Below are 17,514 nucleotides of genomic sequence, written 5' to 3' on the forward strand. Positions count from 1 at the left end.
AATGGATGTGAATGCCATTCTAAGGTGGCTAAACATAGACTTGGAGTCGCTGCAACATTACTTTTATTGTGATATTACAACCGATTTATCGGTTAAAAGCCTAGTTAAAAATTAAAAAGTTCTATTTATTGAACAAAACCACTTTAAATAATTTTCAAGGTGATTTGAACATTTTAACGGCTAGCTTTACAAATGCAGCGTATGTTGAAGGGTTATTACGGTCAGCTAAAGCCATTAAAATAACGTTTTTGTTTCTTGAAATTAAATGTTAAACAAAATAATAAAATCCATTTTATTTTACCTCATTACCAAAGAAACGTTTTCATTTAGGAACTTGCTAAAACACACACACAATCCCAAAAATTAAAATGAAAAGAATAAAACACGAAAATCAAAACTATTCAATATTCAATACAAAAAAAACACTTTAACGGTATCTCAGTAATACTGAAATAACACAAGTCCCCGTGAGCGTGTTATTTTTACTGTACTGTAATCATTAAATTTATGACAAATGCATTATTTGAAAGCTTTAAGAATCAAGAGACGAAAACATAAATCAAATTGCTGTAAGATTAAAATGCATGACGCTAAGAACAAAACCCAGGGATTGTTACTGCAGTTTTTGGAGGCGTCCCTAAACTAGCTCTGAAAAACTGTAACACGTAACCGGATCTTTACCACGCCGCTGTTTCTCACAGAGAAATCTCTCATCTGTCGGTCGAATGCATAGCGAGCATCATGTAAAATGAGACGCAACGATCCAGTGATTATATCCCTCCAACCCCCTGCTCGACGCTGTACGTACACATTAACCCCATTAAACACATTCCTCCGTCTACATGCCCAAAACCACTGAAAACGTGAAAAATCCCACCGTGTGACGAATGCATGGCAGGCTGGACATTTTTTGTGTGGTGAAATACTTGCTCGGCGAAAATGCTTGACGCAATGCTCTTTTAAGTTGTTTGCTACATGCACGCTGTAAATAAACCACTGCAGTTAGCCATTATTTTAGCACTGTGAAAATGATGATCTGAAGCTGTAAATAAAGGTTACTTCAACGTGTTTTATGTTCGCAGTATTAGTATAGATTCAACCCATGTAAGAGATAAATGTCATCTTTTATTGAAATATGACAACTTGCTCAACCTTGTGACCAGGTCCTAATTGAGACATCACTACGTTAGGATTAATAAAAGACAGTTTACAGCATGCAGTCATTTCTGTTTGATAAAAGTCTACATCTTGTTTCTTGCGGACTCTCATTTTACATCACACTACAGGAATAAAAAGGGCTGCGAACATTTCACATCGGCTTTAAAACAAATACTGCAATCCTTCCATAATACAAGCTAAAATAGTGGTGATTTTAACTTTTTTTTAAATAGTAGATACAGGGTAAAGCACGACAAAATTACAAGAACATTAACAAAATATGAACAAACATTCAAGCCATTAAAAAAAAGCTATTTTCTCAGTGATATGAAAACAACACTGAATTGCTTATTTTTACTGTGATCTAAAAATGACAATATTTACAAGACATTTGCACGTCTCAAAAACTGTTTTGTTTCTTGCTGATCATTTTATTTCACACATCTCAGGAATAAAACGGGCTGGCGATCTAAATTCAGTTTTTCGACTAAAATGTCACATTCGTTTTAGTGTTTTTCTGGCCATTTATTTGCAGTCATTTCAAATTTAACAGCAATTTCGGAGTCAAAAACGGTCTCAAAGTCAGTCCTAAAAAGGGTGTTAGCGAAAAACCTTTAATTATTATCTTTGCAATGTGATTTTGGTGACACGCTTCACCTTCAAGCGTACAAACTGCTTTACAGAACGAGGCAGGAGAGATCGAATGACGTCAAACGGCTATTTTCAAAGTTGGAGGGGGAAAAAAGCCCAGAAAGAAAGAGTCTTTCTCTAAGCGGCAGTGAGAAACGAGAGCAGGAGATTATAAGCCTGGTGTGGTTCTCCGGCATATTCTTGGCTGGAGAATGAAGACAGATAGCAAGCATGAAGGGCTGGCGAAGCCAGAGGGGAGGGAGGAAAGAGAACGACTGAGAAAAACAGGCCACGCTGTTGGGCGTGGAGCACAATAGGGATGAAATATGGTGGCGAGCAGAAAGATGCTGATTAGTGGAAGGCTTCCCGGATAGATCTACCAACCCGAGAAGCGAACTCCCCCTCGCAAAGACGCTTTCCGCGGCCGCCTGTGGCTTCGGGGGAGATTTTCAGCCCGCGCACCATCCCTCCATCCGGATCGGCCAGTAATCTGGGTATCGGGAGCCTTCGGGGGCCGCGGAGGCTGCGATTAACGACGGCAGGGAGATTGTATGTTCCTAATAGTTACAGCCTCCAAGTGGTGTAACGCAATTACAGAGGCTGCAGAAGAACAGCTAATGTGCATGCAACGAGCAGCCTGATATGGATCAGCTATTGAGTTGGCTGTTTTTAATTCACTTTCCAGCACAAAAACCGAGGCATTAGTTAGATTAGACGGGCCTTGGGCGGGAGGGGCGACTGAGGCCCGGTGCAGGGCAAGTGAATTTGTTTAGTGCTGCCTGTCAATTACCATCTCAAACCTTCTGCTGAACGGTTATTTATCTTCGGAGGTGAGGGGAAGGGAGAAAAGACTCGACGGGACAAAACAAGGCCCGAACACAATTAATAAAGAGAGCGTCCATTGACGAGGGCTACTCACGACCGTAGGCAGAGCCATTTGGGTTATGACCATCAAAATGATGTATGAGGCCACATCTGAAGCTGCCGCTTTAATATATTCTGACCGGAGCGGAGAAGTCTGGGCAAGTGCAACCATGCAGGACAATAAGCAGGCTGTAAGTGCTTGAAAGGTAGCAAAAGTATAGCTCAATTGTGCAGAAATACTAGTTCTGCTTATGGAGAATAATAGTACTAATATATATATATATATATATATATATATATATATATATATATATATATATATAAAAAATAATATAATATATATAAAATAATATAATATATATTATATTATTTTATATATATATATATATATATATATATATATATATATATATATATATATATATATATATATATATATATATATATATATATAAATATATAAAACATAACATAATATATATATATATATATATATATATATATATATATATATATATATATATATATATATATATATTTTTTTTTTTTTTTTTTTTTTTTTTTTTCATAGGATGTAAGGAAGAAAAAGGCTATCAAAAAATTATTTAAAATTATAAGAATATTTCACAGTTATTAAGAACATAATTTAATAGTATATTCAATATCTCATTAGGCATAACTATATATACACACACATATAGATAAAACTTCATATTATCTACAAGAGGAGACTAAAAGCATGCAAGTTCAGTAAGCTAATAAGGAAATACATGCAAGTAGCCAATAACGCAAATAAGAAAAGGTAGTTTGACGCTATATGACGGTGATGTCACCACCGCTGGTGAATCAATAGAAAATGCAAGTCAGAGTTGTTCAAAAACAGCAGTTCGGCTGAGGTAATTGCTAATAAAACCAAATAAAAACAAGTAAGTGTAATTTCAATACAGTGCTCATATGAGAGTCACAATGCAGCAGGGAAAATTAGCAACCGCAGCCCTCAGAAACGCACAGATTCGGGCAAGTTTTAGATTCTGCGACCAGCTGAGAGAATGAAGACGAACAAATGATCAAAAAGCGCCGCGCCATACAAAGAAACAATGCTGCTGAAATCTGCATATGGCCTACATTTCTTTGTTTTGAGCGCACTTTAAATAAAAAAATAAAAACCTTCATGACTTTGTTCTCTCACAGAAACAATTATTTTATGAGCGCGGAAAACCATTCACATCCAAAGCTCGCGGCAAATGGAAACGCTTGAAACGTTCACCTTCGGGGAGGCTGGGAAAGGCCATGCGAGACCCTAGTTAACAAATCATTATCTGCTTCATCTCTTCCATATCTGGTGAGAAACTCGAACCGGCGCTTTCCCCCCACCCTTCGCAAAACGGCTCTTGCGGCGCATTCAGCTGGTTAAACAGAAAAGAAAATGGGGCTACTGTTTTCACCTACAACCCACACGCACACATAATCGCAACAATATGGGGGAAAAAAAACCCAGGCACGCCGGCTCAATGATATAAAGTTACTGTGGCCGCGGGGAGAATGCTTTTTATCATTTGCAGATTACACAACACGAGGGACTTTTCTGTAACCCCGAGACCACCGGGACGCAGACAATGAGCGACTGTGACTGGTCTGAAGCACGCGAATCACAAACTATCCGTCACAGGCTGGCGGTACGTCAATGCGCATTTGGCGAACCTGAAGACAGACCAGAGGAAGGTAAAGAGACGGAGACGTGAGGGCGGAGCGGGCAGAGCCTCAGGAGCCCTCGAGACGAAATGACGGCGCTCAGTCTCGGAGAAAGCCTGCTCTTTTATGCATCAGTCAAGCCTCTGGTTTTTGGTCTAACGGTGACCCTCCCTGCACCGCCGACTCCTTTCTGATGAAAACGGCTCTCGAATGTCACTCATTTCTATTTCGCCGGCTGTTTACGCTCTCGAGAGCCCGAGCAGAGGTTGCAGAAACTCTACGCCGTGTTCCGTCAGGCTCGGCGGAAAACAAACGAGAGAAAAGGCGAGCTAGAAAGTAAATATTCATGCCCATATTTCATGTGCCCACGTCGCTAAAATTCAACCAGTGTGGAAACAACTGCCAGAATGAGAAATCGGCTGAAACCAGACGCGGCCTGTCCCCGCTATTTCTTGCGTTCCTACTAAACGCTGCACAAAAGAGATCAGATTTCCACACAAAATCATTTGCACATGACAAGGAGGGGATGAAAAAGGAAACATGTATATGAGCAGGGGGAAAACGCCAGCTTTTGTGCTATTGTTTTACAGACTTGGGCTTTTGATTTCCATACACAAATAGCAAAAAAAAATTATGAAGGAAAAAAAAGAAGAAACGTATATATATATAAAAATGCATGCATGCCCAAACAACAAATAAATAAATTATTACAAAAATATGATTATATTACTATATGCATTTTACTCACAAACACACAGACACCGATATATACATTTCAGGGGTAAGAAAGGTATAATTTTGACCTTTAAAGGCTTTTATGGACACAAAAAAATAATAATAATAATGAAAAAAATAAAAATAAATAAATAATAATGTTAAAAATTATATAAACATACATTTGAGAGATATAAAATATATGAAGTAAAAGGACTGTATTTACGCCCCAAACAACAAATAAATAAATTCTAAACAATAAAATAATGATTACTATTAAAAATAAAATAAAATTACTATTAGCGGTAATATGCACTCCTATCATCATTTTAGTGATAAATAAGGTACAAAGATGTCACTTTAACAAGCTGTTGTACATTTGAAGGTAAGATTTTTGCAGTTCTTCTGTGAACTTGTTAAATAATTGAATGTGCGAATGTATATTAAATAACTCATTTTAACTTGAGGCAAAGCAGCTTCACGTTACGCGTGCAAAAAAAAAATATTCAAAGAAGAAAAACATAATCTGGATCTGTTGTAAAATAGCACAAAAGTGTGAAGGCACATCATAAATCTCTATTAATGCAGTGGTTGTGCAGCTGCAGATACGAGTCTCTGCTGAATCTCTGTTACTCTGTGACTTGAGGTTTTAATTTCCATATCCAAAAAAAGCAGTCAAGAACAGCAGCAGTTAATATATATCGAAACCGGAGAGTTTGTGCTATCCTGCTCTCCCTCTTCCTCCTGTTTACTCCTCTTCCTTTCTGGCCCAAACCGTTGCTTTCGTTGGCGCCGATTCAGCGCTGGAACGCAGCGGTACAATAAAACATTTTCCTCACAACAACAACGATAAAGCACAAAAATGTAACCAGTAAAGCGCAGAACTTTCGCAGCTTTATTGAAAGAACAACCGTGTGGAGATTTACTGGCGTGTTTTCTCACAAACGTGAGAGGTAAAAGCGGGCGGCGGGGAGGAATTTACGCGCGCGGCTACCGAAGGAAAGCATTCGAGGGACCGTAACTCAAACCCGACAACAGCGGCGGCGTCCCGCGCTTACGAGAGAACCGGCGTTCCCTTTAAAACAAGCCGCTGGCAGAGGAGAGAGCTGGCAGGGTCCCCGGCGCCCCTCGGCCAGGAATCGATACGCTCCCTGCGACGCGGGTGGATCCCTGGGTTTGCGTGAGAGCGTGTTAGAGAGCAGTTAGCGCGAGGCAAATCGGCCAGCGCTCATTACGGCAGGGTTTATGACCCCTGACTGACAGAGAGAAGACGCCAACTGCATCCTGCAGACAGACAAAGCTAAAAATGCCGCCGGTTAATAATGAATGCACAGGCGGCGTGAGCAACGCTACATCATGCTATATCGGCACATGACTGCACAGTTAATTGCACAGGAATTAAAGGTTTTATGCATTTAAAACCTTCGCTCAAAAACCGAATTTCTGCATAAATTAAATAAGAAGGTATTATATCGTGTTTTATTGCATTGTAGTTATATTACAGGCACGCTGTGAGAAAGAAAAAAAAAATTTAAATTACAATTATTTTGTTTGTTTTTTTTTTTTTCAGAGTATGTTTTATATTATATTCAGCGTTTCATATTAAATCATTATTAAACAATATAAAATAAATCATAGCACTTTACATCACTTACGTTTAAAAAAAATATATATATTATTACATTATATTATGTTATAGTATGGCAAAAAGTTAAATTATAGCAGACATTTTCACTATGAGGTAAAAATAAGGCACAATTTTTATGGTGCTACCTTTGTGTCGAGCTGTTGTAACTGTTTTATATTATAAATATTAAAGGCAAAATAAGCTTATATTTATCCTTTACAACTTCAGTCTAAAAAATAAAAGGTAACACATTCTAATCGGCAAATAAATAATGCATAAAACCCCGAGTCACATTTGAGACCGTTTCAAAACGGTACGAAACTGTGATTTAAATGTATATGAATGCGGCGGTCTCCGTCGAGTCTCTGTAAACACAGCGTCTCACCTCCTCTCATCCCTAACTAACAGCTCCAGCACTTCCTCAGAGGACAGCTTTTGTACAAGAAGCCAGAAACGGCTGCTCCGAGGCAGCCTGTTGTCAATAACACAAAGTCGCTTTTCTGGTCCCCGTGCAATGCTGACTCTCCACTTTATCCAGCCCCTCGCCACTTCCATTACGCTTCCTATCACTTTAGAGGAGGATATATTATTTATCCACTTCCCCGTCTATGTTTGGAGGTCTTCGTCGGGGCTGGTAAACTTCTCCGCTGTTGTTTGCGAACGCTCCCGTCGTACGAAGTGCCCACAGGAGACGGGATTTTCATTTCGCCCTCATTCCGGTAGTTTTATTTTAATGGGTTTTTTAAACGCCCTGATTTAATCAGGGGATTCCGACCTGACGTTTTTCCTCTGTTTTTTTTGCACCCTGGATGTTTTTTAGGACACGATTAAACGCGGTTTTGGGGCTCGTCGTTCTCGACGAGGGCCCTGTGATTAACGGCGTTTAGCGCTCTGGATGGACACCTTCTCTCGTGTTCGACATCGCCTCAAAGGCCGTGGTATTGTTGTGGCGAGCTTCTCCCGGCGGGTTCGACGCCGTCAGGTCATGCAGAAAGCCTTCATTAAGGAGACTTACTACTGTAGGATTCTCAATCGGGCTCCCGCAAAATTAGCCCCAGTGAGGATGGCCCAGTTAAGCGCTCGCGGCTCGCGGGGGCTCTGGGGAAACGGGCCCGGAGATGTGACTGAACATGAAAGTGCTGAGTTTGGGTTTACCGAGTGTGATATCGCACACGGATAAACTAATGGTCCGACCGCAGAGCAACTGCTTAGACACGGAAAACAGAGACCAACACACAGCGAGATTAAGAGAGGCACGTTTTGCATCTGAGAAAAGAACATGAATCAAGGCTAAAAAGTAGCACAATGCAGATAAATTCCCTTTACTTTGTTCTGCACCACGCATTCGAGACGCAACGCGCGGCTCTAATTTAGCACCTCATTTAACCGGCCAAAAGAAACAACATTAGACATTGACGTCGTGACACGCGCTCGCTGAAGCTTCCCCGCAACGGCCCGAACGGTTAAAACGCCGCTTGGCAGTTTTGTAGATAACTAAAAAGAAGAAATATGGGGGGAATTATCCAGAAGATTGATTCTGGAGAGATGAATGCCTGCTATTCATGCGTCTTTATCTGACAGGGCTTGCGCTCCACGGGCCTTGGGTTTAGTTATTCTCTCTGACAAAACATGTTTGGGCCGGGTTGAGGATGTGTCAGGAAGCGAGCGCTTCATCACTGTCTGACGGGGAACTGATAGGCTACGCGATCCAGACACGAGGATCAGTCTAAAAGCCCCAAATGGAGAATGATAACCTGCTGAATTCCTCCCGTGTGACGCCAGGCCCCTCTGCTCGCTCACTGGCTTTCTTAACGTACCGTCCAGTCGTAAACTAAAGGGTTTTTGCTAATCGAAATGAAGCTGGAACAAAATAGAAAGCAGAATGCTAGAAGCGTTGCCGACCGCCTGAAATAATTTAGTCGGAACACAAAAATATAAATAAATTAAACCTAAAAAGGTACAATAAAAACATGACCAAAACACACTGCAAAATTCTGCACTGTGCAAAAAGACATTCTAAAGAATGCAAATAAATTAATAGAAAACTTTATAAAAGTTTACAAAAACAAATATAAACTGAACTTTTTTTAAATAATTTTCACTAGCAAATTTCATTAAAAAAATTCATTAAAAAGTTCAGAAGTAGAAAGACTGAAAATAGTATTTCGGATGAATTTCAACTTCACGCAATGATGAAACCCGTTGCTAAATGTTAAAAAAAATTCATTAGATTTTTTTCAGCTGAGCTGACTTAACAAACCGACTTTAAGGTCAGCTTTTTAACATTGCGTAAATAAACTGGTTGTGAATGACTTTAACTAAGTGCTTCTCCGCTGCCCACGAAGCACCTGTCCATGATCATAACAACTTCTGCAGGTCTGTGCATTAAACTTCAAGTAAGATCAAGCTTAAACAGGGAGCCTGGCCTGAGGCAGCGTTTCTCTAATGACCCATCATGAACCAGACCCTTCAGCCCTCTTTTGAGCTCCGACTTTATAGCCAAGTCAACAGTAGGACTAACATTGACCTCTTATCGTCTCCCTGGCTGCATGGGGCCTTTAATGGAAAGCAGAATCCAGTGAAAACCTCAAAGTACCAAGTAAATGTATGTTCTTATTTAAGCCCCATAAAAACAGGAAAGCACAAACATTTATCTGCGCTATGCTTTCATCTGCTGTCTGCCGAGCTAAAGAATAACAGAGCCAGGAGGCTGATAAAGTGAAGATAGGAAATGGAAACGCGTGGGTCTCATGTTCCCATGATTCCAGCAGGGCGGTGATTGCTTGTCCCGGCCTCCCTCTACGGCGAACAGCAGTGCACGGTCCTTTCATTACAGCAGACGCTCGCATCAGTATGCACAACAAAAACCCATCCCATGATGATCAATTTGGCCGGCGGTCAAGCGTTATGCATTAGCTAAGAATACTAATAATTTGGCAAACGCAATTTTAGTGGCTTTGTGGCTATTTGCGGAACTTGGATCGCATGCATTTTTTCGGTCTTTGACACAGCGCAACACGCCGTCAGCTCTATAGTCAGAAAGCATATGGCTGAGTGTTTAAGGGTTAGTAATGTGATGTTTCTGCTGCACTAGGAGACGGTAAGAGCGCTCGCTAGTAAACGCAGTCGTGCACGTTGTGACGGTGTCCCAGCAGGCTTCTTGTTTGATTGGACACCACTTTGTGTCTACAGGGAGAGCCATCACACGACAGCGGAGCTAAAAGCAAAGCACTGACGGTGTTTCTGGTGGGACTGTGAGCTTTTTATAGCCACGCGTGCAATAAGCGAAAAACTGTGTTCTGCTATTAAGCCACAATGACAAGAAAAACATGCAAGAACAACCATCCAAGATGAAATGCTTTTACTGCAGGACTGTTGCTCTACGGGAGGACAAACGACGCAAGTGCTTCATTCAAGAAGGTCAGAGGTGAAGAGTGTTTTCTGCACCGCTAGTTCAGCAGCAAAGCCAACAAAGAATTAAAAAATGCATTAAAATGATCCGACTTATTTTCATGCATCACTGCTATTACAGTGTATAGAAAACTCCAGCACAAATACATCTTCTGTAACTGCAGCTTTCTCTCACAATTTTCACTATTTTCCTTGTAGTTCTGGGGAAATCAGAATGGCAAGATGTAAATAAAAACTATTCTCAGAACTCACTGCACAAAATTGCGCGATATAATCTCATAAATACGAGAAAAATTGTTCATTCTGAGTTTATACCTGATGTAAATTTGAAGGGGGAATACATCATTACGGAAAAAGCGTCCATAAACTTCATTGTGCAACTACACTATAATTTTTTTTTGACATTAATCATAAATAATGCAGATTAATAGAGAGTACAATACAAAAAAAAAAACCATTTCAGTCTTCCAGCTCAACTTTTTTCCAGCTCGGTTTGATGCTGCAGAGAAATGACACCCCTCACCTCTGACCTTCTTAAATGAACTAAAATGTTAGTTCTGAGTGTTTTACATGGCCTCAGATCGGCGCCGTTCGCCAGCAGGGCCAGTATGTGGTCGAGCACATTTACAGCCGGGCGTCGTCCGCTCCCAAAAACCCAACTCTATCCTTCAAACTGTAAAAAGGGGCGTCTCTCTCCCTCCATAACTGCCCTGAGTGGAAGCCCCTTGACTGGTAATAACTCTCTTCTCTCTCTCCATTTCCTGATCACAATTACCCTCTCCATGAGGAGCAGGGGCTGTAAATTACATTTCTCTGATCCGCAGCTATAATTGGACACTGAGGATTCTCCAAGCAGCAGCCTTTCTGTAAGTGGAAAACAAAGAGCCTTTGAGCGTTTGGGTTTGGATTTCACAGCGCGACTCATTACATTAAAGAGAAGAGTAACATCACTCCATACTGAAAAGCACAAATGACCACGTTTCCGAACAACTGTGTGGCATGAATTCATATATATATACACGCATACATATATATATACATATACATATACATATATACACATATATACACACACAAAACATATACACAAACATATACATATATATATATATATATATATATATATATATATATATATATAAACATATATACATAATATATATATATATATATATATATATATATATATATATATATATATATATATATATATATATATATATATATATATATATATATATATATATATATATACACACACACACTAACATACATACATATACACATATCATTTGCCAGCACTAATCAATTATCAAAGTTCATTCAAACCAGTTTAATAAATTAGTTATTGTTAGTGTTGCGAAAATCATGAACTGCATTGAATTGAATTTAATTGAATTGACATGCTACAAAACAACAGCATCACTTTCAGCTCAGTTCGGTTCATCGTTCATTCAATCCAGTTCAATAACAGTGCCAATGTTTCAAAGTTTATGGATTATGAAATGAATTCCATTCGGTCGTTATTCAACTCAGTTCAAAGGCGACTCAATCCATCCTCATAACAAAGTTTAACACTTATGAAATTAATCCGACTCAGCTCAATTCAGTTTAATAACGGTGTCAATGATCAAAAAAAAAAATCAATTATGAAACAAATTTGCTCTACAGAAAACATCCATCATTATGCGGCTCAATTCAGTTCAGCGTTTATTCAATGCTGCCGCTTAGCAATTATGAAACAAATTTGATTCAGTCATCATTCAACTTAGAATTTACTCAGATTTCAACAATTATGAAATTGATTCGGCTCCACAGAAGAAACAATGTTATTATTACTTGTTCTCGTCGATGCAGTCCAACGGATAACGCTGCCGAATATTACGTGTCGAAAAACAAAGGCAAAGAACCCAACATCCATCAGCTGAGAAAAACTAGCCTGAGTGAACAAAACACGGCTCAGGCCTGCGACTTACGCGCAAATATTATTCAAAGATTTTGCGTTGCGCTCTTTCTGCGTGAAGTGGTCGGAAAGGAGATCTGCTGACAGACAGGTCGGTCACTTCAGCAGCGGCACGCTTGTGAAGTAGCCACACTTGTGCGGGGCTTCACTAATGGACTGCTAATAGAACCCAAAGCTGCACTTTGATGCTTCCCCTGTAGTTTACAGGGTGACAGTGTGTGATTAATTGCACTCACTCCTCTCCCCGTCCGCTTTTTTCTCTTTTTCGCTACGAACAGAGGCTGTCATTGCCGTGACTTTGCTCGCTCGCCTACCTGCGCAGCTGGATACGGCGCGATTCGCCGCAGACAATGCCGAGCGCGTACTGTAATACATCTTTTTCACAGCCGGCGCGCTACGTGACGTCAGGAGAGGAGAGCTGCAACCTCAGCACGCCTTTCACAGCAATTATCACGAAAAAATATCCTCAGCACGGGGGAAGGCCAACAAACAGTGTGTAATGCTGACGCCCACAAGGCGACCGAGAAGGAGTTTCTGATGACACACCGTTTGGCTCGACCTTTACCTTCACCGGCACGTGACCGCGTTAACTCTCGTTTTCTCCTTCCTACTTAAAAAACGGCGGGAATTACGATACACGGTAGCGTTAGGTCACGGTGTGGTAGCCGTTCGGCGCACAATGAAGGCTTTTGTGTTCCCAAACACACTTGGAGGACGTCCACGATGGCTGTAACCCTAGTAGAGCCCTCGAGACCCGACCCAACGAGGGAAGCGCTTAGAGTAATGATGATCGCAATAACATTCTCATTTTTACACCTACCGTCCGTCTCTTTTTGAGTTTCGCTAAATATTTTCTTAACAAATAAAAGCCACCCCCCGATCCATAAACAAAGCTCGGAGGACGCATAACATGCAGAGCGAGAGGACAGACGTGGAAAAAGTGAACTCACGCTTTGACGCACTCAGCAGGCAGCGGCTTTGCCTCGCTGTTTTTTTTTTTTTTTTTTTTTTTTTAAACAGTAATTACACGTATAAGACGGCAAACAAGGCGCCTTTGTTTCCCCCCCCCGCCCAAAAAAAAAAAGCATTGCATATGCAACCGACGGCATACAGAAAGCAAGAAAAAAGCGTGCGGCCTACACGAAAACAAAAACGTACAAGAATGGATTATGCACATTTGGGATCTTCGACTTTCATCAGCAAAGGATCTGCATATTCAAACAGACAGCCGGTCTACTTCAGCCCCCAAATCCACACGGCCTTCTGCCGTTAAAGCGGATGACAAGATCGTCTCCTGTCTAAGCATTGTCAAGGGTCGCACAATGCTTTTTTTTATCCCCTCGCTCCCTCTTGACTTTCCTGGTCGTCTCTTATTCATATTCAGGAGACACTTGTGGTGGAGATGTCAGTGATTTTACCGTACTTGATAAAGGCGCTCCATTCCTCTCTATTGCTCTCAACTCCGTTTCCAGGGCCAAGTGAACACTGGGACGAGCGGGAATTCGCACACTTAATTAAAACAAGTGTATCGACGGTGAAAAATAGGGGGAATCGGGCGAAGAAAGCGTGAGGGAATTTTTTCCATGCAGGGTAGCCGTAACTGCTTAAATAACCGGGCAGTTCTTCAAGCGCGAAAAGATCCCCTTGTGAACCGGAAACGTGTAGCTCATTAGTATCCAAAAAACCTATGGGCCATTAATTAGTCGCAAACAATGTTCTCCCTAAATATCGACTTCTTAATGGACACAAAGAGACTTGGTTCGTGTTCCCATTACAGTCAATGGCATTGGCCTCAGAGGGCTTCTGGAATCGGCCTTATGTCATCTGGAGATGCCCTTCAGACACTGGAGCGGGATAGTTTTTCCTCAACCTTTCCTTGTTTCTCATTAACTATGCACAATTGTCGAGGGAGGTTTTGCTAGACTGGATTGGGTTTCTAACAATCAGATTCCTGGCGTTTTCGGAGCCTGAAGCGAGCGACACTTAGAGACCCCATTTAAAAGTAGCTTTTAAATAAGAGAGACTTATAGTGTACACAATCTAGAATAACACGAACATCACTTCATATGCAATTATATGTATTTGGCAGAAGCAGCTTGTATTGCATTTAAGCTTTCCTTTTTATTCAATGCACGCATTCATGAAAACAAACCCGTGACCTTGCTGCTGATCTATTTTTCGAGCTACAGTAATCACTTTTTTCAATAGCACTACATAATCTAGAAATGCACAAACATCACTTTACATTTACAGTATGTTCAAGCATCAAGCAGATGCTTCTTTTTAAAGCGACGCACACTCATTCAAGGCCTGGGAATCGAACCCACAACCTTGCCACTGCTCTTTTACTCGAACTAACGGTTTAAAAAGAAGTTATTAAATAATAAAGTAATATAGCAAATATTAATTTACATTTACGCATTTGGCAGATGCTTCTTTTTAAAGCGACGCACACTCATTCAAGGCCTGGGAATCGAACCCACAACCTTGCCACTGCTCTTCTATTCGAACTAACTGTTTAAAAAGAAGCTATTAAATAATAACTAATGTAGCAAATATTATATTACATTGAGCATTTGGTAGATGCTTCTTTTTAAAGCGACGCACACTGCATTCAAAGCCTGGGAATCGAACCCACAACCTTGCCACTGCTCTTCTATTCGAACTGTTTAAAAAGAAGCTATTAAATAATAACTAATGTAGCAAATATTAAATTACATTGAGCATTTGGTAGATGCTTCTTTTTAAAGCGACGCACACTGCATTCAAAGCCTGGGAATCAAACCCACAACCTTGCCACTGCTCTTCTAGTCAAACTAACTGTTTAAAAAGAAGCTATTAAATAATAACTAATGTAGCAAATATTAAATTACATTTACGCATTTGGTAGACGCTTTTATCCAAAGCGACTTAAACGCTGCATTTGCGCACGCATCTCCTAGGAATCGAACCCATGACCTTTCTGCTCAGCCGCAGGAATCAAAAGTGGCTTTAAATAATACAGCAACACAGTACATAATCTACAACCGTACTGTAAAAAGTTCACCTTTTGTCAGTGATCTACAAAAAAGACGAGATCAGCAGAATCTCACAAACGCACGTAAACCACTGAGGGAGGGTTGAAGTCAATGTCAAACGTGGCTCGGAGGAGACTCGCAAACCTGCCTTGTGATAGGGAGGAGGTCTTTGTGTCGTTTCTCCGTGTCAAGAACATGGCTGCCGGTTTACTTACACAACAATTATTCAGCGAAATCCTTTTAACGGAGTCGCACCCTCACTTCAGTGAACGGACGCGTTCGGGAAGGCACGGGGAACCGGCTCTGGCGTATCAGAGGCACGCCACAAACACAAACTTGAAAGTATCTTCAGCGTGGAGAAAGCGCTTTTAACTCGCAACGTTGCGCCCAGAGGAAAATTCATTTAATTAGTTCATTATAACGCAATCAAAGCGCGCGGCAGAAGTGCTCAATAGCAAAATAACCAAAATATTTATTTTGCTCCTAATAGAAACAGGGAATGTGGGCAAATCATCAATTCAAACTCTTAATAAATATAAAATGCCGGCAGCACATTCGTTTCTCGCAGAATGAGGCCATGAGTGATATTTGTGTGTTTTCGAGTAATGCATTTGTCCCGTTTCTCTAATTTCCTTACAAATGTTCCTAAAGGGATTTTGGCGCTTTGTAAGTAGCGTAATAAACGAGGGTTATTTAGATGGTTTGGTTATGCGTCGTTTTCAATATATGTTTGACAAACTAATAATAATAATAATAATAATAATAATAATAATAATAATAAGTGCGTTCTACGCTAGATGTACATCAAGAGACGGCTTTGGAAAAACACCTCGGAATCAAATACTCTCACGCTTTAAAGCCAGAAAACCGTCTTGTAGGAAGATTTCGGAATCCGTAACAAGGCTGGAGATATTAAGAAGCACGACAACCCTTCAGAAACCCAAACACAGCAGAACAAGAAGTTTTCTCATGTAATGACCTCACTATGAGCTCACGCCTAAAATCAAGACCAAACCACAATAATAATAAAAATAATAATCCGCATGAGCGACGTCTCCACGTAAAGGGATTCAAGCAGCAATGGCTGAAATATAAACAGCGCGCCCAACTATAATAAACAAAACTTTATAATTGTTAGTTTAAATATGCAAACAAATCCGCTCCGGCGGGAATTAATTAAAACGCGCTATTTAAGCGCAAACTTTAAAAAACCGTCTGAAATATCAAATCATATCCAGCAGCTGCAAATCTGAGCAAAAGAAGTAATTCCCACGAAGACGCTCTGGAAATCGGACGCTGTGCCGTATAAATACCGGAATAAAGCCGCATCGGTGTGACAACTTTTCGCGCGCGGATCTTAAACGGTAATTTAACGAAACTTTCGCTCATTCGGCAAACTTCCATCTAATATCGAAGGGTTTTCTTACCTTGAGCCGAAGCGGTGTCGACGAGCGATAAAACGGTAAAAACGAACACAGTGATCATCTGCGCTAAGAATCCCGATCCGCCTCGTTCTCTTTTCGCAGTCTTTTGACTTCTTCCCATCGTACAAACAGTGAAAACCGGGCGAAAATCCGCCGACGGGGTGCAACGATAACCCGGAGAGCCTCTCTGGAGATGTAGTTTGTGAGACCAGCGGCGGAAACGCAGACTGTGGCGGAGATTGTTCTTCTCGGAGTGAAACGTTGACGGAATCCGTCGCTTTTTACCTCAGCGCGCTCTTCTGACGGACGGCGGCCACCGACGCCCGCCAAACACGAGTGTCCGGGATTAATATCCTCAGTTCGTCCTCCCCCGAGCGGCTTTTCTCTCAAGGCTTCGCGAGACGCCGCGGACAGGTAGATCGGCGCTCCTGAGGTGAGTTGACGCCTGCCGGTGAAGTTCCCTCAGCGCGCGCTCCCCGCCTTCTGATGGAGAGCCGGAGGAGCGCGAGATCCCCGCGCGAGCCGCCGGCGCTTCAGCCAATCCGCTCGCGCTCCGACTCCAGCGCGAGGAAAGCCGGGCGCGGAGCGCGGAGCGGATCGATACCTGATCAGGTGGATCTCCTCCGGCTTCTTCTGCGCGTTTAACGGCGCGTCAGGTGGACCGCGAGCTTTAACGAGACGAGGAGACGTTCTTCTTCTTTGGCGATCCTTTCATGCCCGCAGTCCCTCAGCGCGCGCGTTCAGTGCTGTGGAATCAGTTATTTATTTTTCCATTAATTCGTTCATTTAAAAAAATGAACTTGGTTTTCAGACTTTGTCCACTTCTCGTTTAGATGTTTTGTTATTCTGTCGCTTCTAGGACCTTTTTCTGCTTACGAGTCAGCCATGATCTCTGCACGTACTGAAATGCAGAATGAATATTTGAATGTAGAATAGAAATGTAGGATCTTAATTATTGCCCTGGTGGTGTGCATGGGAATTTTCGCTGCTCTAGCTCTTTTCTTAAAGGCACTT

The 17,514-nt window shown here is 41.2% G+C and overlaps 1 protein-coding gene across 2 annotated transcripts in view; it reads right to left on the bottom strand.

Moving 5' to 3' along the window:
• The window catches only part of unc5cb (unc-5 netrin receptor Cb), a 171,493-nt gene extending 154,113 nt beyond the window's left edge, over positions 1-17,380 (bottom strand). The window contains exon 1 of one of the 2 annotated variants that reach the window (XM_043231727.1): positions 16,504-17,380. In XM_043231727.1, coding sequence (XP_043087662.1) covers positions 16,504-16,621 — 118 coding nt within the window. In that variant the 5' untranslated portion in view covers positions 16,622-17,380. The remainder of the gene's footprint in view (positions 1-16,503) is intronic. The other variant, XM_043231728.1, reaches the window with a different exon arrangement.
• Positions 17,381-17,514: the final 134 nt, after the last annotated feature.

Source organism: Puntigrus tetrazona, unplaced genomic scaffold, assembly GCF_018831695.1.
Source record: "Puntigrus tetrazona isolate hp1 unplaced genomic scaffold, ASM1883169v1 S000000401, whole genome shotgun sequence".
NCBI classification, from domain to species: Eukaryota; Metazoa; Chordata; class Actinopteri; order Cypriniformes; family Cyprinidae; genus Puntigrus; species Puntigrus tetrazona.